This window comes from Bidens hawaiensis, unplaced genomic scaffold, assembly GCF_021521415.1.
Source record: "Bidens hawaiensis isolate Kalapana, Puna unplaced genomic scaffold, B.hawaiensis_p1.1 tig00003141_1, whole genome shotgun sequence".
NCBI classification, from domain to species: Eukaryota; Viridiplantae; Streptophyta; class Magnoliopsida; order Asterales; family Asteraceae; genus Bidens; species Bidens hawaiensis.
This window is the reverse complement of record NW_027491170.1, coordinates 2,607,698-2,631,147: the sequence shown is the minus strand read 5'-3', so window position 1 is coordinate 2,631,147 and position 23,450 is coordinate 2,607,698. Positions and strand designations below refer to the sequence as shown.

General features: G+C 36.2%; 2 protein-coding genes across 2 annotated transcripts in view; both read left to right on the top strand.

Moving 5' to 3' along the window:
• The window catches only part of LOC143622497 (putative caffeoyl-CoA O-methyltransferase At4g26220), a 165,352-nt gene that overhangs the window by 115,734 nt on the left and 26,168 nt on the right, over positions 1-23,450 (top strand). The window lies entirely within an intron of this gene.
• LOC143622495 (F-box/LRR-repeat protein At4g29420-like) lies at positions 18,000-20,948 on the top strand. Its single transcript, XM_077093623.1, has 2 exons — positions 18,000-18,450; positions 19,890-20,948. The coding sequence occupies exons 1-2, from the start codon at positions 18,000-18,002 to the stop codon at positions 20,783-20,785; spliced, it is 1,347 nt and encodes a 448-aa protein (XP_076949738.1). The 3' UTR covers positions 20,786-20,948.

Here is a 23,450-nt window from a genome sequence, read left to right as displayed (position 1 = left end):
GCTCCCCAACCCTTTTAGAGCCACCGGATTGCTTGATTTTTGAATAAAGACCTCTCATTGATTTAACCTTATAAAATTCACAGGTCATTATCGGATCCTCCTAACCCGGAATCAAATAACCCGTTTCTTCACTATGGTTTTCATTGTAAACCCTTGTAAACTCTAATCTCCCCTGCGAATGAATCCATCACCTTAATTCCACGTTTTATAAACTAGGATTATTTTTCCTCTTTCATAAACCCTAATTTCTGTGATTGTCTTCCGATTAAACCCTAATGCCTCATACACTCTCATCATCGTTGTTAACCCTTAGCTTTAATTTTGGAGCATTTTCTTTATTTTTAAAAACCAGAAAGACCAATTGGTAAGCAGATTCCAATTTGAGTATACACTTTTGATGATTATGGGCTTTATTAAAATTTGAGTGATTTCGTATTCCTTTTAATGATTTTGGAATTGCTAATTAGGGGAAATTCTGTTGTAGAATTATGAAGGAAATCGATCACGAATCTTTCTTCTTATTTATGAGATTATGTTTCTGGGTTTAGGATTGTATCGTAGTATGATTTAATCTGCTAGCCTAATTCAAGTTTTTATTTTTATTTTTGTCAAAAATAGTATGTTTTAATATGAATTTTGTTGATATGTTTTGATGTTTCTGCTGGCTGAATCTTACTTTAAGAACGCCTTAAGGTTTATTTATTCATATATTTATTAATTTCAAATGTTAACAACTAATGATTTGTAAACACATAACTCTAAGTTTTGTATTTCAAGAATTGAGCTTCTATTTTATGAATAATTATGTTATAATTACTATTTTGAAGGCAAGTTTGCTACAACTACATTATGCAATGGGCTAAATTTGATCCTAATAATCATTCCCTCAACAACCCTTTGTAAAGTGTCCCCACTTCCCCCTCGTAAGGTTTGTGAAACTTATCTTTCATGCAATCAATCTTGCACCAATTAGTATGGTTGATTCGACTTTATTATTTAGGTCGTCTATTCCGGCTTATTGATTATGATATTTTATCCTATAACCTATCCATATCACATTCGGGATCGTCGGGTTCTGGTTGTATAAAATGTTTTGGTTTACATATTACACTTTTGGTTCAAAGATTTTACCTATTCTGCATATGATAATGAAGTTGAACAATTAACACCACTCACTTAATAGCATCTTACCTTATTCCATAATCAAAACATTAGTAGGTAAAGTATTCCATGCGGTGTGTTTGGTGTCAGTTTGGTGTATTTGGAAGAAACGTAATGTGTTAGTCCATAATGGAACTCCAATACGCGTGACTGATTTGGTGGAAGAAACCAAAGTGATGGTTTTTTTTGGATAAAGAATATATCTAAAAAGAGTGGGTTATTGTGGGAGGATTGGTGCAAATTTCGAATATAATTCATGTATTAGCTCGTTTTCGTAGGTGGTAAGCCTTTGTTGTAAATGCCGGGTCTGGTGTACGATAGCTATTCTTGGTGGTCTTCTAGCTCCTTGCTAGAATTTGTATTCTTAAAAATAAAATTTGTTGGTCGTTCAAAAAAAAACATTAACAAGTACACAACATTCAAATAACTTCAACAAATCGATACATAAAACACATAAGATACATATAACACAGAAGGCATGATACGATCCTATTATATTAATCCGTTTATTATTATTATTTAAGTTTATCTTTTATTCGATTTCCTTTTTGTAGTTAAATTATGTTTCCTTATTTTTTATCTTTTTCTATATTTATGTCTTTGTTTTCTTATATATTGTAATCTTGTTTAAGAAAAAGAATTTAGGGGACTTTCAGTTTGGGGTAGGGACCCTAATGGGGCAGAGGCGGTGCTTCACAGCGCGAACCTGTTTCTTAACTCCTTTAACGCGGACGATTCTTTAGCTATGCTTACCGTGTACTTCTCCAACGCCTTCAATATGGTCGACCGCACAGCCCTTCTCCGGGAGGTTCATCATCATTGCCCGTCTATCTATCTATGGGTCCAGTTCCTTTATGCCCAGCCGGCTAGGTTGTACGTTGGTGATGACCGTATAGGGGCTACTACTGGGTTCAGCAGGGAGACCCCCTTGGGCCCCTCCTCTTTGCCTTAGCATTACACCCTCTTGTTCTCCGGGTACAAAATGACTGTAACCTCCCATTTCATGCTTGGTACTTGGATGATGGGACTATTATTGGTGGTGCCAACGAAGACGCTAAAGCCCTAGACATTATCAGCTCGGAAGGGCCATCATTGGGGCTTCAACTTAATATTAAGAAAACCGAGGTTTTTTGGCCAGCGTGTAATGGAGTGAAAGTTAAAGATGGGCTTTTCCCTAGTGGGATTGGTAGACCAGAGAGAGGGGTAAAGCTCCTTGGAGGGGCTGTTTGTCGAGATCCCTACTTTATTAAGGAGTTGGCGAAGCGGAGAGCATCTCGTGCGGTTGATCTTATGAAACTCTTACCTTGCCTTAGGGATCCCCATATCGAACTCCTCCTGCTTAGGTCTTTCATGGGGGTTGCTAAGTTGCTTTTTGGGTTACGAACATGCCACCCCCATATGATGGATGATGCGGTATCCTGTTTTGATAAGGGGCTTCGAGAAGCCATCGAAGACATAGTTGTATGTGGTGGCCCGTTCTTTGGTGATCTTCAGTGGCGACTTGCATCTTTACCGATGCGCTGATTGGGGGGTTTAGGCCTTCTGTCGGCTCATGATGTTGGGGTTTACGCTTTTGTAGCGTCGAGGGCTCAGTCTTGGAAGCTACATAATCACATCTTAAGGAATAGCGGAGTTGTCGACCTGGACTCAGACTACGTGCAGGCCCTGGAATGCCTAAATGGCGCTCTCCCAGACTTTGACATTGGCGGTTTCTCTAATAAGGAAACCGCCCCACCAAAGCCTCAAAAAACTTTGGCGAATGCCCTTTTTGGCAAAATCGCTTAGATCCTGGGAGAATTTTTTGGATTGTCCCCCCGACAGAAGGCGGTTATTGAATGCTTACAAGGTCCTCATGCCCAAGATTTTCTGACCGTTATCCCGATTGATGGCTTGGGCCAAAGCATGTCTGCGGTCGAGTATAGGGCCATTCTTAAGTACCGTTTGATGGTCCCAATGTACCCAGAAGACGAAACATGTCCGATCTGCCGTAAGGCTTGCCTGGATAAATTCGGGGAGCATGCAGTTCATTGCAAGGAGATGCCTGGGTTCAAATATCGACATGATTGGGTGCGGGACGTTCTTTGGGACATCTTAAGGCGAGCTGAGATATCAGCTAAAAAGGAATCCCCTGTAAACTTCCTTACAGACCCCACGGAAGGGAGATCCAATCTACGACCGGCAGATTTGCTCGTCTTTGGTTGGGCCGGGGGAAAACACGCTTGTGTTGACCTCACAGGGGTATCTCCTTTAGTTGGTTTGAGGGATAATGGGTTTGTAGCTGGGCAAGCAATGAAAAGGGCTGAAACGAAGGTGGAGAAACATGCTAAAGCCTGCGAAGAGAACCAACATGTTTTTGTCCCTCTGGCTTTTGATACCTTTGGCTCCTTGGCACCGGAAGCTATCCGTTTCCTAACCAGGGTCCAACGGGTTGTGCATAGCAATGTGTCGACTCCAAAGGGGCAGGGGTATGTCTTTAGCAGGTTAGGGTTTGTAATTCAGAAAAGGGTGGCGGCGCAGCTTGTTGCCCGCCTACCTGCTATGTTGATGTAATATCTATGTTTCTATGCTTTTGAGTTTATTATTATTGAATAGAAAAAAAATAAAAAAATTGTAAATTATAATAGAACACAAAGTTGTGAAGGCGTCAAGCTCAAAAATGTATGATAATAAGTTTATTAGTATGACTGTTTTACAGACCTGTTATAAGTGAATATATCTATCTATACTCTACATAAAAGAATAACACATTTTGCTTATATGTCGCGCTCATGTTAATCCTTGCTAATTACTTAAGGGATATTGGATTATAATAATCCAAACTTTGCCTTGTTGGCGGGCGTTAAGCCGAACTTTAGAAATATACTACAACAGTCCCAACTTTCAAACCATTGGCCAACAACGAGCTTTTCACTAACGGAGTTAGAGGCAGTTAGTTTTTGCTGACGTGGCTGCTTAGGTGGGAAAAAAAATATTTCTAATAAATTCTTACAAGTCCAGGGGGTGAATTGAAAGATTGAATACAAACACCACCGCCTCACCATAGCCTGCACTACCACCGGCCTCCACCACCACCACCACCTGCAACATCATCATCTTCATCACCATCTTTCAATCAGGAACCAAACCAAACCCTAACCCTAATTCATGTCAATTGGAAGATGCGTGTTACAACCACCGCCACCTGCCACCACCCAACTGGTTCATCGACACAAGAACCCTAGAATCGGCCCTAATCTTTGATTTTAAAATGTCATGTTCGATAGTAGAAATGAAACGTGATAGGAATCGATTGGTGTGATTTAACTACCTTGATTGATGCTTGTTTCTACCGTCTTTTGGCCGGAGAACACACAGAAACGACGACGGCGGCTTAACAGAGAGAGATGAGGATCGATTGAGGTAGGGGAATCGGTTTTAGGCTATGAGTCAAACTGTTGCATCAGTTGTCAGTTTCGGTCATGATTTGCGTGTTTATAGTTCTCGCCGGAAAATGCGTGATTGGTGACCGGAGTGACACCGCAAGTTCAGAACAATTATGTGAAGCTCGGTTTGAGATTACGAGTCGAATGATTGTTATTAATTATCGGTATCCGTCATAATTTGGGTGTTTGTGTCTCGTCGGAAAATGGCGAGAGGTGGCGGTAGTGAGACATGGGGACTAGAAGTAGATGCAACTTTGTTCAATCTTTCAATTTGCCCCCTTGGACTTGTAAGAATTTTTTTAAAAGAACTTTTTTTTTCCACCTAAGCAGCCATGTCAGCAAATACTAACTGACTCTAACTCCGTTAGTGAAAAGCTTGTTGTTGGCCAATAGTTTGAAAGTTGGGACTGTTGTAATATATTTCTAAAGTTCGGCTTAACGCCTGCCAACAAGACAAAGTTTGGATTATTATAATCCAATAAACCATTACTTAATTATAATTCAATTATTTAAATATGATAATTCCTAATCCTCACAAATTATTTAATTATTGGTACCAGTGTTTATTAAAATATTTGGTAGTGAAAAAAGTTACCAGGACTGTAGTTTATTAGAGTTCAAAATACCGTGTTTTTATTTAAGTGGGAATAAAACCCGTATTTATACAAACCATAGTTTTACAAGGATAAATCATAATTTACAAAAACATATTTCTTTACTCTGGCGACAAACCACTTATTTAAGTTGGAGTGTCATGTAGCACTGTTTCTATTTCTTCACAACAAGTCACCTGAAACATGCTTCAAAAAACATTTGATCAGTGGGAAATAGGAAAATACTGGTGAGTATATTCATTTGAAAATCAAACATTTTTACAGTATAACATTAAGATGTTACAATTGACCGCTTACACATTACCGAAAGTTATTTACTTATTGGCTAACTCTTTGTCCAATAATTAACCACCTGTAAGTCTATAAAGACTTGATCACTGTAATGAAAATCGTTTGAAAACATTTGGGCTATTATACTCTGTCCAGAGTTATACAAGTTTTAAAATCTCAATGTCATTATTAGAAAACTTTGGGTGTTAAAAAAACCCGAATCCGTATCCGACATATCCGAAAACCGAATCCGAATTATTCGAGTTTTGGGATTTGGATAGTAATAAATAATAAATATTATTTATAAATTTCACATAATTTTTATATAATTTCGGATACTTTTTTGGATATGATGGATAATACATAGGTTTTTTTTTTTCTAAATCGAGGCCACAATTAATTTTGGTGAGCAATAATCTAACTATCTACATAATTATTTTCCATAAAATCATACGTGTCGCTCTCACGTTGCTCCCCAACCCTTTTAGAGCCACCGGATTGCTTGATTTTTGAATAAAGACCTCTCATTGATTTAACCTTATAAAATTCACAGGTCATTATCGGATCCTCCTAACCCGGAATCAAATAACCCGTTTCTTCACTATGGTTTTCATTGTAAACCCTTGTAAACTCTAATCTCCCCTGCGAATGAATCCATCACCTTAATTCCACGTTTTATAAACTAGGATTATTTTTCCTCTTTCATAAACCCTAATTTCTGTGATTGTCTTCCGATTAAACCCTAATGCCTCATACACTCTCATCATCGTTGTTAACCCTTAGCTTTATTTTGGAGCATTTTCTTTATTTTTAAAAACCAGAAAGACCAATTGGTAAGCAGATTCCAATTTGAGTATACACTTTTGATGATTATGGGCTTTATTAAAATTTGAGTGATTTCGTATTCCTTTTAATGATTTTGGAATTGCTAATTAGGGGAAATTCTGTTGTAGAATTATGAAGGAAATCGATCACGAATCTTTCTTCTTATTTATGAGATTATGTTTCTGGGTTTAGGATTGTATCGTAGTATGATTTAATCTGCTAGCCTAATTCAAGTTTTTATTTTTATTTTTGTCAAAAATAGTATGTTTTAATATGAATTTTGTTGATATGTTTTGATGTTTCTGCTGGCTGAATCTTACTTTAAGAACGCCTTAAGGTTTATTTATTCATATATTTATTAATTTCAAATGTTAACAACTAATGATTTGTAAACACATAACTCTAAGTTTTGTATTTCAAGAATTGAGCTTCTATTTTATGAATAATTATGTTATAATTACTATTTTGAAGGCAAGTTTGCTACAACTACATTATGCAATGGGCTAAATTTGATCCTAATAATCATTCCCTCAACAACCCTTTGTAAAGTGTCCCCACTTCCCCCTCGTAAGGTTTGTGAAACTTATCTTTCATGCAATCAATCTCGCACCAATTAGTATGGTTGATTCGACTTTATTATTTAGGTCGTCTATTCCGGCTTATTGTTTATGATATTTTATCCTATAACCTATCCATATCACATTCGGGATCGTCGGGTTCTGGTTGTATAAAATGTTTTGGTTTACATATTACACTTTTGGTTCAAAGATTTTACCTATTATGCTGCTTAGAAAGTTAATATAACTCAAGACAATACCATAACCCTCCTACTAATTAGAAGGCTAATGTGTACCATGAATTCTTGATAGCATGCGAAAATGGTTTTTGACTGCAGTTTTGGTAATTTTTTTAATTAGTGTTCTATACACCAGCTGATTTACTTATAGTGTAAATATATGCGGCATATTAAAGAATGTCATCAAACTCGTATATAATGTTGTGTTTGAAATAGAGCTCAAGCTTCAGAAATTATAAATAGAGCTCGAAATGAGCCAAGCTCAAGCTCGAGTTCAATCCGACCATGTTTTATTTTATTTATATATATTTTTATTATTGTACCCATTGGATCAGTTAGAGATAAAACATAACCCCAGTCAACTCATGCATAACTAAACGTGTTGAAAACACCAATACATTATTTCTTTATAATTATTATTATTATTTTAATTTAGATAAAAATGATTGTTGTGGTTGGAGAACTTGGTGGCCAAGACGAGTATTCATTAGTTGAAGCACTTAAATCGGGAAAAATAACCAAACATGTGCTCGGGTTAACCTGCGCACGCCTCTTCAATCCGAAGTCCAATTCGGTCACACAGTAACCTTATTTTTATTTTATCTTACTATGACCTTATATAACAGGAAAGGGCGCTATGAGAGCCAAAAATTTTACATGTGGGCAAAAGTTTCTTTGATTTATTGAGTACATGTTTTTTTCATTTGCAATGTGGCAGTGGCAGCCTTAAAGAGAAAGGATTATGAAAAATCAAAAGAAGGGATACATTGTAGTGGTGTGGTATGCCAATCTTTCCGTATGTTCTACTTATATTTCTAAGAAAACCATTTTAACATGTCAACATAAATGAGAGAGAACAATCACTGTTAGGAAAAAAGAAAAACGAAATGTGGGACAAAGTTTTGATGTAGTGAATGCGTTAGGTTTATTGGATGGCTGCCAGATATTCAACAAAAAGATATTGATGAATCTCTGGATGTCTTTATTGACTTCTATGTGGTTTTACTTAATATCACTCTCAAACTCAAATAGTAAAACGGGCAGCAAAACTTAAGGGCGTGCTCATTTCACGGAATAGAATGGAAATGGAATTGGAATTTGCATAGGAATTGGAATTTAAGATTGGAATTGGAATTTAAACATTCCCATAGGAATGGAATTTGCTGGAATTGGAATCCCAATTCCATCTAACGTGTTTGGTTGGCTATTGAGTCGGAGGCAATCACTTTGACCCACTCTACAGATGACCCACAACGTTTTTGGACGAGTCGGCCCGCTGATGATCCGAACCGCTTCCACCCGACCCGACTAGGCCCGCTTTTGTTTTTTTTTGTTTCGTTATTTTTTCCAGTTTCATTTCGGTTCGTTTCGTTTTTCGTTCACCATCAATCAAAGCGAGTTATGAATTTATCGTCAACGTGTGATTTCTGCATATCATCATTCTTAATATTCTCATTCACTTTGTTCATCTATTGAGGTGAGTACCACATTCCCCTCTTTTTACTCGTTTTCCACGTTTTGGGGACATATGCGTAAACTGTATTTCTCATATATACTTATACACAAAACTGCAACTTTGTCTTATGTGTTAACAACTTATAGTTTACTTGTTTATGTACTTATATGCTTTCGCATTCGAAGAGGTCCAACATAATCGCAGAATAGTATGATTATACGCCAGTCGTTATAGCTTTGTGCTTCTCGACATCTCATTATACTTGCTTATTTGGTTAATTTGTTATACTCATATGACTTATTGCAACTACTTATTTTTGTTTATACTTTTGAACTGATGTGTTGCTCACTCAACCTTGTGTTGACAAAGCCATTCTATTTTCAACGCATATGCAGGTTATCATGTGATGTGAAGTTAAGTCAAGATTTGAAAGAAGCTTAGGATGCAAGATTGAGAAATAAACAAGACTTTTGATTTATGATATGTGTTGATTGATTTTGAATGTTTGTATTATTCTTATTTGAAATTAAATTTAATAGATACTGAAACTTCCAATATTGCATGATAGTACCTTGAGAGCTGTGGCAATCTGCTCACGCCCCGGCATTTCCCCCGTAGGTTGGGGTGTGACAGATTGGTATCAGAGCCGAAGGTTTAAGATAGGTCGTTAGAAATTGCCTTAGACGCATGTTTAAGAGCCCTATACGTGCTTATTTGTTTATCGTTATGTGTTCAAATTAAATTGTTTACAGCTTTCCTAGATAATTAATTATTATCTATGACCGACACCCTAAGTTGTCAACCGTGACCACATTAGTGGTTGCATCCCTATAATATTTTTAAACCGAATTCACGGTGGTACGTGGCTAAACTCTGTTTTTCCGATTATTGTGTTTCGTTATTTAGATGGTTAGTTGTGTGAAAAATCCATGGAACCCATTGACACTCCTACTATCCATTTCTTAACTTGTTTTCGTATTTTGTTGGAATGTTTTACGTGGTGATTCACAAGATACTCCGACTACCCATACCTATTTCGATAGTTCGTTATTTAGTTTGGTCGGTTAAAACGTCATGTAACGCTCATTGGGCCGACAAACTTCATTGCATTGTTAATTCGTTAATTAGTTGGGACAATCAAATTGCCATGTAACGCTCATGGGCTGTCCAACTCAGTTGTTTTCGTTAGTTCGTTGGGTCATTCAAATTGCCATGGAAAGCTCATGGGAGGCCAACATCCACAATTTATATTTCATTAGTTTATTGTAAACTTAATAATCTAAGTTTTAAACTGACTTAACTCCTCATGTAGTCATCACACATTAATCTTATTGACTACATCATTTAACAACTATTTACGCTATGTACCCCCTCATCTTATAATCTTTTACATTTAATCTTTGTGGTGCAAATACTTCTTAAGACAACATTATTATTTCCACATAATAAAACATTTTGCTATTCTTATGATTTCCTCAATTTATCCTTCATCTTATAAATCCTCATTTTTGATACCTATAGAATGTCGTCTCTAAGAAACCAACGTTGTCAGCGTTCATCTGGTTCACGCGATCGCCGCTTGGTTGCTAGGATCACAAAAGAATTCGCTCTAATAACATTAAATCGGTCGTCAAACAACGCTCTAATAACATCAAATCGGTGGTCAAACTTTGTTCCGGCCAACCCATGGTTCTCCGTCAATCTGAAACCATATGAGGTAATTAAAACATGATTTGTCATTGTTTTTGGCAGTTAAATAAAACCTCTAAACTTTATTGATCAAACTAGAACGGATTAAAGGAATTGAAATCCTAGGGTCTAGGTGAAGAAGATGAACATGAAGCATATTTAATATAAATATATTTTCTGATCTTATAAACAACTTGCAAACTTGGTCCGTTGGTTAGTTCATGAGTGTTACAATAGAGGACCCGGGTTCAAACCCGGGTCAGAGCATTTTTGTTTTGTTGTTATTTCCAAGACCTTTTCTTTAAAATATATTAATCAAGTTAAATTGTTAAAAATCATTATAAATCAACTAAAATTATTTTAAGTTAAACAAAATTAAATATAAATTATAGTTTACCATTTTTCACTTAGAAACCCAACTTTCGTTTCCGTTAGAAACCCGATTAATATCTATAACTATTATTTCGTTAAACTTTAAATCACACTAACACTATTATTTTCAAAGCTAAATTTCGTTAAGATCTATAACTTCATAAAGGTTATAGTTTTCGAACATGTCAAGCTCGTTTAAAACTAGTTTAATTTATATATATTTATATACACACACACACACATATTGTCGTTAGTTAAACTTTAAAATTCATTAACATGTTCGTTATTCAAAATAAAATATACCATTACCATCAAAATTTCCATAAACGTTATAATACTCGAATTTGATAAATCTCATAATTTAAACTACTATTAAAATAATAATTCGTTAAAATTTGTTAATATATAAAATAATATTATAATATCTAACTCCATAATAAAATGTACATTCAACACCTCTAAATCCCGACAACCCGATTTACCTATTTTTATAAGACGTTAGTTAATATTAATTTTGTACTTTTAATTCTAGTTCGTGACGTTCAATTGCTTCGGTTTCATTTACGCACTTTCAGTTTATTTCAAGTTGTCTTCAACTTCAATGTGAGTTTCTCACACCCCCTTTTTACCCTTTTTAACTATTTTGGGGGTAGCATATATATGCTATCAAAATTCAATTTCGCTTATTTATTATTTACAAACTACAATTCGCATCATGGACTTGTGTGTTTACTTGTTACTTGCTCAATTATTACGTGCATGGATTTCTTCGATAAGTATGATCATATGCCCCCCTTTGCACTCATGGACCATTGTTTCTAGTGGAAAAGGGACTACGATCTGAGTACGTTGGTGCACAATCCCAACTGGAAAAGACCTTCATTTATTCTTTACACTCATGGACCATTGATTCTAGTGTAAAGAACCCTTATGTGTTTTTCACAAGTTTTCATGGAATTGTATGGTTTTTATATATTATGTGTTTTTCACAAGTTTTCATGGAATTGTATGGTTTTTATATATTATTTTCAACTGTGTGGACTCACCAACTATTCAGTTAGTTGACTTTATTTTATATATATGCTACAGGCACTTTCATTAGAGGATGAAATGACGAGGATACTAGAAGTTAGGTTATCTAAATAATAAACAAGAAGATGTTTGTTTTGTTCCTTTTCCCTTATGTTTGTTCATTTGAAATAACTTATGTACTTGATGCTTTGAATTGAATTAATGATAATACTGTCACTTAATAGTGTCACATGTGTTTTGAGCAATCTGTACGTCACACTCAGGTGTTTCCGCTTTAACCGGGGTGTTACATATGTATGAACTCTCGAGTGGGCAAAAGTGAAATTGCACTAATTTTGACGTTATTTTACCAATCTCGTGAAAATAGCGTTAAAAATGACGGAAGGTTAATCAGGCATCATGTGGTGGCGTTGATAGCCGAAAGACAATGGTACATACACCAATCGGTGGTGTCCCGATGGTTGAGTGTTATGTGCCTTATGTCCAAGGCTTGATGCAAAACTACTATCGAGCCGGAGGTCTCACTGGAAGCAACATCTCTATTCCTAAAGGTTAGAGGTAACGTTGTCTACATCTTACACTCCTCAAACCCTACCATAGTTTTGCTATTTGTGGAATATACTGAGTACGATGATGATGATGATTCTGAGACACATGAGCCTCGGTTTCAGTAGTTGGCTCATCATTAAGTGATTCATTCACACCAACAGTTGGTGTACGGATATCGCAACCGATGGTTGCATCAACATTAACAGTAGGCCCAGAGATTATTTTCTTAGTTTGTTTGGGCCTCATCATTAGTAACATCGGGGATTTGGTGTGTTTGGGTTTCTAAGTTCTTTTGTGTGTAGTTTTACTCATATTTATAGAAATATGTGTCGGAAGTAGTTTTACAAAATGTACTATGATTGGATGATGTGATAGAGTGAATATTTTGAATCTAATACTTCATTATCTGACACAAGCGTGTATCTTTGTCGGTTCATATTGTCTACATTCTTTTATGCATATTTTTAGGTTCTTTGGGTTATAGCAAGGTTTTGTATTGTTACAAACCAAAATGCCGCAAGTTGCCGCCGCAAACGTGCGAGGTCCAAATTTGTAGACCCAACCTGCCGTAGAGTGCAAGAGTAACCAACTATGCCGCAACATGCGAGGTTCACATTTTGCCAAGTACTAATAATATTATAACGTTGGATGAATTTTCATTAGCAAATCTGAAAAACAACTTCAAGCGCAAACACAAACTAGAATATTGGCTTTACTGAAACTAATAGACGACGAATAATATACTCAACGTCACCTATACTATAATTAACAACCCTACCGCGTCAACTCAACATCACCTCTACTAAAATTAACAACCATGCCGCAACGCGGGCCTAAAAAGTAGTTATCATTGAAAGTTAAACATTGAAAAATTGACAAAACAATTCATTAATCAAACAACTAAATACACAAAATAAGCATGCATAAATTGAGTCGAGTAAATTGTAACTTACCTGCTAAAATTAAATTGGGTCTAAAGAGGGGCGGAATAATAAAAAAGAACGATGGTCTAATAAGATTCCATGTGACACGACAATGATTTTATTTATTAGATTAGGGATTCAAAGTGACCAAGCAGCAAGTTAAAAGTGGCCAATCAAGGATAGACATTAACCACTGAAAACAACGAAAAAGGAGTAGTGTTTCTATGAGCGAGAAAATTTTTGATAAATAGAATAGGGTTAATAATAGTTCAATTAATTATTTAGAAATTATACGAACACATTACACATATTTAGGGATATATTTATGAACCTTCAACTTTCTAGGCGAAGTATAATATTTTTCCTTCTTCGTATTATATATCGGATGTCCTTAAGCAAATATTATGATTCCCCTGAATTTAAATTGTTTTTTATTATCACTGAAATTTTCTTTTAGATATCTACAACTAGATATAATACTCATATATCAAACATATACATATACGCAAACACAAGCTACAACACTATTCCGTCATTGCAAGTTGTTGTATCGTCCTCTGTCATGACAACCATTGTTATCCTCCATCATCTCTCCATTCTTATGTTTGTTAATGGTGTGTACAAATTTGAATGTAAACTCTAAACATTAGCTTGTTATTGAGACAAAAATGTTATGTTGTTTTTAAATAATTTTTCTATAAAGGTAAACTAATATTAAGTTTCAATATAAAGTAGTATTGAATAAATATATGATCGACAACATGTGTCGTTATATATTTTATTAAAAATAACATATCTAGACACTATAGTACGTTAATTTCATATGTTCATATGTGTGGGCCATAGTTTTAGACTTATTTCATCACTTTAAGATACTTTAATTTGACCAAATTATTTAATAATAACTTTTTAAAGGTTATTTGAGAATTTTATACTTGATTATTAATTATCAAGACAGACAACAAACTGATTATGAGATAAAAACTTCGTAAAACATTTCATACAAACCATAACTTGTCTTAAAACAACATCTCGTCTTTCAAAATAACAAACATTAAACTTAAACGTCTTGAGTCTTCCGATGCCAGCCTCTTATTCAATGCCACGTGTTCCCTCAAGCGAGCTGCCTCATCCTACTCATATGCGTGCATACTAAAAGTCAGGTACGTTGAATGAGTTCTAGTTAATCAAACATAATACAATATATACGCTTACCTTCAATCATGCATCCGAAGATACATAATAATTACTTTGCTAACTTACTCTCATTACATAATTTCATAAGTATATTCATACTTTATTACTTTCATACTATATAGATACTGTCCATTCTATCACATATATTATTAGGGTCTGGTCCCTCTTTTCTTTGTCTATCTCAGATATTTTAGGGTCTGGTCCCTTTCTTGTCTATCTCAGATATTTTAGGGCCTGGTCCCTTTCTTGTCTATCTCAGATATTATTAGGGTCTGGTCCCTCTTTCTTCATCTTCGTACATACTATCTTTACATACCCATAACATACATACTTTCTTTAATCAATCATACATATTCATATATTGTACGTATATCTATCATACACATTCGTCCATCATAAACATACCTCCCTTGTTGGCACGTGCAATATCCGAAGATCGTTCACGTACCGACAAGCTTTCATTCACATTTAAGATATACATAGATATCATATAAACCATATAAGGCATACACTTACCAGATAAGGTAAGTGTATTAACTATCACATCGAGTATGCACACAGCCCCGAAAACATAACAAGGAAATGGGTCTAGAAACTCACCTGAATGCGATTACGTTCACCGTTAATGGTAATCCCCTTCTTCAGTCGTGCACGGCTGACTGTATAATAATTACACGTATCAATTAACTATCACTACTCATATCATCTTTCTAGTCTTAGCTATTACCCACAACGAACGGGGGTCCAGGGGCAGCGCCCTTGGCAGCGGGGTTAAGCTGCCAGGTCAGCTTGGAAAAATTTTATTTTCATTAGTTGTCTTAACACATTTTTCATTAGGATTTTAATTTATTTTCTAAGTTGGGCTTGCTTAGTTTTGATGAATTATGGACTTAAAGTTTGTGGACTCAGTATGGTCAGGTCCAAACTGTCCATTAAAGCACTTAGGCCCACTAAGATCAGGCCCAAACAGACACTGGGTCAGCCGAGAACTCTAAGCAGAGAATCCCTGTTGACCGAGAACCATAATGTTTGACCGAAATCCATGTTTGACCGAAAACATGTTTGGCCGAAAACATCTTTGGCCGAAAACATGTCTGACCGAAATCAATGTTTGACCGAAATCTTGCCACCGAGAACCCTTACCGAGAATTCTTGGTGTCCGCTTGTTGACCGAGAACCATAAGGTTTGACCCAGGGTTCCCAAATTTGGCCGAAAACACTCAGGTCCAATATTTTCAATTCATTTCTCCATCCTAATCATTCCTTTCTCATCACTGTTACTGTTTTATGGTTTATAACCAGAATTTCAACTACCTTATCTATTCATACCAACCGTTTTACACCCGTCACTAACCCATTATATAGATCTACTTCGTTTTAGCCATAAAGCTTGGATCTTTAAAACGTTCTAGGCTAGGTCTAGGGTTCATTTGTGAGCCGTATGTTGTCATAAGTCTATTGGATTCATTTTAAACCATCAAGTTTGCATTTTTTTGAAACATCTAGACCTGATCTACTCTAGGGTTAAGTTTCATGACAAACCATTCATAAAAAACGTAACATTTAATCATAAAGAACATACCTTTGGATGTTACTAGGCTACGGATTAGCTTGTTTATGAACTATGATCTTCTATTTAACTCGTATATAGCTTGTACACCAAAGATCTATCAATAAAAGACTTGATTTGATCTCGGTTCTTCTTCCTCTAGCTCGCGGCCGTATATGGAGGCTTGTGTGTGTGTTTTTAAGGTGTAGAGAGAATAAGATGGATATTATGGATGGAAATGGAAAGGATTAGAGTTTAAGGGGTATTTATACTCCCTTAGGCCCATGGACCTAAGGCCCATCTTTCCTTTATGGTCCATAATTACCTCCATCTAATTTATCTACCTATCTTACCACATTTACTATTCTACCATTTGATTATTAACTCAAGTAAACTTTTCCGTCATAACAATAAATATAAAATATTATTATTCGAATTTTAGGATGTTACATTTCAACCCATTCATTTTAATTAGGGATGTGATCCTCCCACACCACCCCCACATGCCTATGCGGCTCATATAGGCCTATACGGTCGTATAGGGTACACATGCCTGACAAGGGGACAAAAAAACAGCTTTTTACAGCCTATACGACCGTATAGGCCTATACGACCGTATAGGCATTAAAATGTCTCGTATTGCATTCAAACAAAACCATAAAAGCTATACGGTCGTATAGGGCTATACGACCGTATAGAAAACATTTGCAGAAACATTCAGACTGCCTTAATCGCTGCCGGAAAACGATTTAAAAAAAGCCTCAAATTTTGGGGTGCATTTTTATTTTAATGTATGTTGACTATATGTTAAAAAACCTCAAATTTTTATTATATGTAAGCAACAAATATGCCTAGACAGTCTTTAGCTTTTGACGAGCTAAGCTTGAGCTCAACATTTAAACCCGTTAAGATAAATGAACCAAATACGACCCGTATAAATCACATATATTGTATGTATGGTCATCATTTTTTTTAAAAAAGTGTCTATAAACGAGCCAAATACGACCCGTATAAATCACATATATTGTATAAATGGTCATCATTTTTTTTAAAAAAAAGTGTCTATACGGTCGTATAGGCCTATACGAATCACAATAAACGATGGCAGACAACCTCTGACACGATTCGGGTCCTATACGACCGTATAGCCCTATACGAGACGTATAGGACAAAAAATGGTGCATGAAGATCCAGGGTGGTGTGGGAGGATCCCTTGCCTTTAATTATCATTTCATTTTCAATGCTCAAACTAACCACGACTCCACCGCACTCGAACACGTTAACTTGAACATTAGTCACTCGAATTCCCACGACTGACCTGACAAAAGTCAGGTCACATGGGAGAAACTGGTTTTAATTGGTTTCGGTTCAGGCTGGTTTTGGCCCGGTTTCGGTTTCGGTTAACCTTGGAAATGGTTTGGTGGAGAAAATTACAACCGGTTCCGAAACTACGGTTTCAATCGATTTCAAACTAGTTTATATATAATTGGTTTCAAACTGATTCGATTTTCGAGTCACTTCAATTAACCGGTTTATTTACACACCTCTAATTAGCATATCTAAAACTAACTAAACTATATATACACAAAAGTAAAACCATAAATAAACAATTCTACTTCAACTCATTCATTTTTATCATTATCTAAAACGTTCTTTTCCCCCAAAACATTTTTGTAACCTTAGATCATATTTTTAGGAACCTTTTTACAGTAAAAACCCCAATTATTAAAGTCGTCGGAACTCTAGAACCATCGTCAGAATCAGTTGGTGATGTTCAGGTTGAGTTTTCCGGGAAAAATGTGACTTTTCCTGCCAAAAGCATTTTTCAGTGACCTGCAAGTAACGAGGTCCTGTTAGTTGCAGACCATTAGAAACATATACATCAAAAGATGGGTCTGTCAGTAGCCAATTTGTAAGCTGGGACAAGTAACCAAAATAATATAGTTGAAATTAATAATATCTAATATATCAAAATAAAACTATAAATAATGTCACCTAAAAGATAGGACCATCAGTAGCCGGTTCGTAAATTAAAACCAATAACAACCAAAAGATGATATTTGGGTTAATAAAATCCGAATATATCGAAATAAAACTATAAATAATGTCAACCCATTCATTTTACATTCCGACACAATCAATCAATGGATAACCTTCCAGAGTCTCTAATCCTGGAGATCCTGAGTCGACTCACCGACTCATCCGACGTAGCTCGTTGCCGACTCACTTCCAAAACATTCAACAACCTCTCACCATACCTCCGATCCATCAACCTCCATTGCTCATTAACCCGATACATCAAATCAAGATCCAAAAACCCGAATTCAATCACACCCTTTAAGTCAATTTTCATGAATATTTTGTCGAATTTGAAATCGGTGGAGTCGGTGTGTATCGGGACCGAAAAGCCGTTAAGAGGCGTGTCGTATGATGATGTGGAAGATGAGGCGGATGATTTGTTCTTGACGGATGATGGGTTTGTGGGGAATTGGTTGGTTAAGGTTTGTGGGACGTTGCGGGTGTTGTCGGTTTCGGATTTTTGGGTGCAGTCGTGTTGGCGGAGGTCGGGTTTGTTGCCGTTGGTTTCCGAGTATTGTAAGTTTGTGTTTGTGTTCATGTTTGTTCGTTTAGTATTTATTATCTTTTTTTGTTGGGTATGTTTTTAATTATTTTTATATTTTTTGAGAAAAAACATTAAATGAATTTAAGCCCGGCTCGAGCCCATGTAGTACCTTAAACGAGCCAAAGTTCGGGGGTGTTTGGCCTAGCTTTTTTAGTTTTTTTGTTACAAAATAAGCTTAACTTGGTGTTTGGTTTAGCTTTTTTAGCTTATGCTTATAAGCTTATATAAGCTAATTTGAAGAAGCATATTTGAAGATGGTTTTTTAGCTTATTTGAATAAGCTTATTTGTTTAAGGGGGTAAATTTACTCATTTGCCTTCATATGGTGATGGATTAATAATATTGAAGCAACTTATTACTGTAACAAATTAAAGAATGATGGATTTAACAACTTATTAAGACGTATAATCAACTTGTAAAATATAAGCATAAGCCAAAAAATAAAAGCTAGGGGTCGATAACTAAATGAAGTTCCGAGGAGGTTAAACTTATAAATACACAAGGCACGTTAACACTCAACGAGCCTATATGAGCTTCCTGTACAAGCTCGGGGTCGATAACTAGATGAGCTTTATATGAGGCTCGGATTTGGCTCGAGCTCAAAGAGGCTCGGCTTGTATCGAGCCTTTTTGTCTTTCCGATCTCGGGTAGTTCGTGAGTAGGCTTGGCTTGTTTGCTCCCTTCTTAATTAAGAATGTGATCTGATTAATTGCTAAATATTTATAAAACTGATTTCTGTTTTACCATATTTATCTGATTGTGTGATCGGTTCGAATTAGATACTTTATGATGTGATAGTTATGTGTTGTGTCAGAACTCAGAAGTAATATCGGTTGTATAACCTCATACGCACCATTTGATACGTTGAAAATGTATATAAAGGCCCGACGGCCCGTACAATGTGTCATACGAGTTGTTATATAGGTGACAGAGGTGTGTTGTGTCAAAAGTCATACAGGCTGTATAATGTAAAGCTTTTTTTATACGACCCGTATGATGTGACATGTATATATGGTATGCCAAAGTCATAAAGGTTGTCAACCTCATACTACACGTATGACGTGCAAGTGACAAGCATGCTGGTGTGCAGTATGCAAATTTTGGGTGGTGTATATATACTTATATAGCATCACCTGTCACTGAAAGTCTGCATTCTTGTCAAATCATATGGCCCGTATAATGTGACCTCATATGGCCCTTATGACGTGACAAGCATGCTGGTGTGCAGTCTGCACATTTTCGGTGTAGTATCACCTGTTACTGAAAATTTGATTCTTGTCATATCATACGGGCCATATAATCTCATATCATGACATGCATGCTGGTATGCATATTTCGGATGATGTTCATTTACAACATCACACTTCTTAGAATTTAAATTGTTAAAATCAACTCTGTTTTGGTCAATGCAGGTCACAATCTTACGTTACTAGAAGTGAAGAATGCATGGTTATCAGTCGAAAACATGAATCCGATGCCAATGCTAACAAGTTTAACTCTAGAGTTCATAAGATTAGATGACGAAGATCTAACCGAGTTCAACAAATCCTTCCCAAATCTTCAAGTTCTTAACTTAATAGGCGTTGGCGGTTTTAAACGACCGAAAATCCACCTCCTCAACTTGAAAACATGTCATTGGTCAGTATCTAACGCCCCCTCGTTTTTAACCTTAATCACACCAAACCTCATAACTCTCAAACTCGAATGCATACACCCCGCTTCACTTCACATCGACGCTCCATCACTATCCAATTTCCATCTCGCCTTTGACTTTTCAGACACGTTTTCAGTCAAACCGTTTGACCGTTTGACAACGTTTTGGCTCGAGTGTTTGTATATCGACTCGTTACTTTCAAACTTCCCGGTTACTCAAACGGTTGAAGCGTTAACATTAGATTCACGAAACTGGACACGAGGGGCGGTTAAATATTCCGAATTTACCCTTGAGAAGGTGTTCACTGTTTTCCCGAACACGAGCTCGTTATGCATCAAGTCGAGCGCGTGGTTGGAGCTAGAGTCGTGTTACAACCCGTTAGGTTTGGGTTGGGACGGGCGGGAAAGGTTTAAAACATTGCGTGTTTATTTGTTGTTAGTTGACCCGTCGTTGACTTTTTCGTGCGTCGCTTGTGTGTTTGACCAATGCATCGGGTTGACTGACGTGTCGGTGTTTATTCACCGGGATGTTGTTGGTAATGTGTCTAAAAGTTTTATATCGAAGTGTACCGCTCGTTGGGCTAACTTGATGTGGAAATGGGGCGTTTGGAAGGAAGGAATGGAGGATTTGTGGATACCCGACGGGGCGTTTTAGGGTTCGAGTCGAGCGGTTAAGTTTGTAAGTTTATTTTAATGTTTTGTGTCCTTGTTTGCAGCATATGGTATGGTATTAATGTGGGTGTAAAATGTAAATGTTATCATCTGTAATCTGATATGTATGTTGATGAAGATAATAATATGCTCATAGTTTCACATGATCATTTGTAATCTGATATGTAGAGGAAGTGGAACCGGTTTCGGGTATGGTCAACCGAAGTCAAAATAGGGTCAGGTAGGAAATGGTTCCGGGTATAGTCGGGTATTTGACCAGGTTTTACGGCGGGTATGGTCAACAGAAGTCAAAACAGGGTCGGTTAGGAATTGGTTCCGGGTATAGTCGGGTATTTGATCAGGTTTTACGGGATTTTTTTTAGGTTTTCGGGTTAGGTTTTGACCGGGTAACGGTAGAACTGGTTCTGGCAGCTCTGGGTTGGGTCCGGTTCCGAGTACATGTCTTAGGAAGAAACCCAATACCAGGTCGGGTACAGGTAGGAACTGGTTCGGGTATACTGGGTCAGGTCCAAAACCGGGTATTTTGTGCACCTCGCGTTTAGTGGTGTGGGTTGGGTATGGTGTTAAATAAGTCCAGCCCGGCACGAAACCAAGGGATTAACATGACCCGAACTAGAGTTGAAACCTGTATGTGGGTTGACATGAACATGACATGCGTACTATGGGTTGACATGAACATGACATGTTTATCCCAAAAGTTCCATATAATTGTATTTTATTTTTTACATATTCAAAGCTGGTCTATATAAAACAATGACATTTTAGTTATAAGATCCTATGTTAATTTCTTTTTAAAAATTAAAATTTAGTTTAGCTTAAGAATACCGATTCAATTTAATTTATTAAATAAAGTGTATTTTAAAATATAAAACGTAAATGGTTAAATGGGTTAACTTATGTATCGGTTGGATTTAACCTAAACACTACCCATTTAACTAAACAGGTTTACCGGTTTGACCTGAAACTGATCTGAACCTATTTATACCAAACCCAAATTCACAAATTTTATGTTTGGTCCGTGTTGTGTTTTGGGGTCATCCCCTCATTCCCTTGGCATAGAGGTGCACAAAAAAACTCGAACTTGGAACCGAACCCGATAAAATATAACCGGAACCGGTTTTTTTATACCCAAATCCGACCCCACCCGTAGGGTATGGATATGGTATGCATTTCAGTACCAAAACCTGTACCTGGAACCGGATCTGATTTGTACCCGGTAATACCCGAAAACCCGAACCGGGTTTTACAAATACCAGGAACCTGGTTTTTCAAATACCCGATATTACCTGAAAAATACCCGTAAAAATAATCCTAAAAGGTGCAAACCCTTAAAAAAATAAATATATATACGAAAATTTCCCGAAAAAAGAAGCTGAAAAAAACCTGAAAACATGGTTTTTTCAATACCTAGAAATAGGGTATTCCAAATACCCGGTTTTAGAATACCCGGTTCTATACCCGAAAAAAAGCCGGAAAAAACCTGAAAACATGGTTTTTTCAATACCTAGAAATAGGGTATCCAAATACCCGGTTTTAAAATACCCGGTTATATACCCGAAAAAAAAGCCGGAAAAAACCTGAAAACATGGTTTTTTCAATACCTAGAAATAGGTATATAAAAACCCGGTTTTAGAATACCCGGTTCTATACCTGACCCGAACCTGATGCATAGGGTATGGTGACAATACCCGGACCCGACCCGGGTATTGCCAATACCTTATTTTTTAATACCCGATTCTATACTCGAATCCGGGTATTTAAAAAACCCGATTTATACACCTCTACCTTGGCATGGGTGAATTACCCATGTGTATCCAGTTTAGTGCACACTGAATTTATTATTTGTTCCGAAATTAAATATGTAAATATTGAATTAGAGTTTAAAAATGTTAATGGATAACTACAAGAAAAGTTAATTTTAGGTCTATTTGTTTTTAAAAATAAACATTCCTGTGGTCAGATTTATCTTTATAACCAAGTAGCCAGCCATACATAAACGGAGAAAATGCCAAAAATGGTCTTTCTTTACTATCGCATATCACGGGCATATAAGCTTTTTTTCTTTCTTTTATATATTTTATTATCATCGCATGTCTAGTTTACATTTTATAAAAATTAAGTTAGGTTCATTTAGACATTTTTTATGATATATATGATAATAATATATACACAAAAGTGATAATTGTTTCTTCTTTACGACCACTTGTTTTGTGCATATCTACTTCTTGTGTCCCGTTTTTTATATTTTATATATTTTATTATCGCATGTCTTTCTTTAAAAAAAACTAGGATCCTGGAACCCATGCTTTGAGACGGGGCCATAAACTCAACAAAAAAACATGCGTAAAAAAGTTAAACCACGAACACGTTATAAGTTGACCTGAAATCAGCTTGAATCGGGTTACGACATCAAACTAAACAAAAGAAATAAACTCATTAATGTCAAAATACAACAAATTATCATAGGTGGAACAAAAAAACCAGCACTTTACAGTTGTGAACCGATGCAAATTCAGTTAGTATCAACAGTACAAGCAAAAATTGGTAACCACGAATTAGTATGCCAAAAAATTATATTTTAAAAGCGTGGTATCAAATGTTGAGACAGGGATATAAAAACATGTGATGGTGGGACAATTTTAAATCCT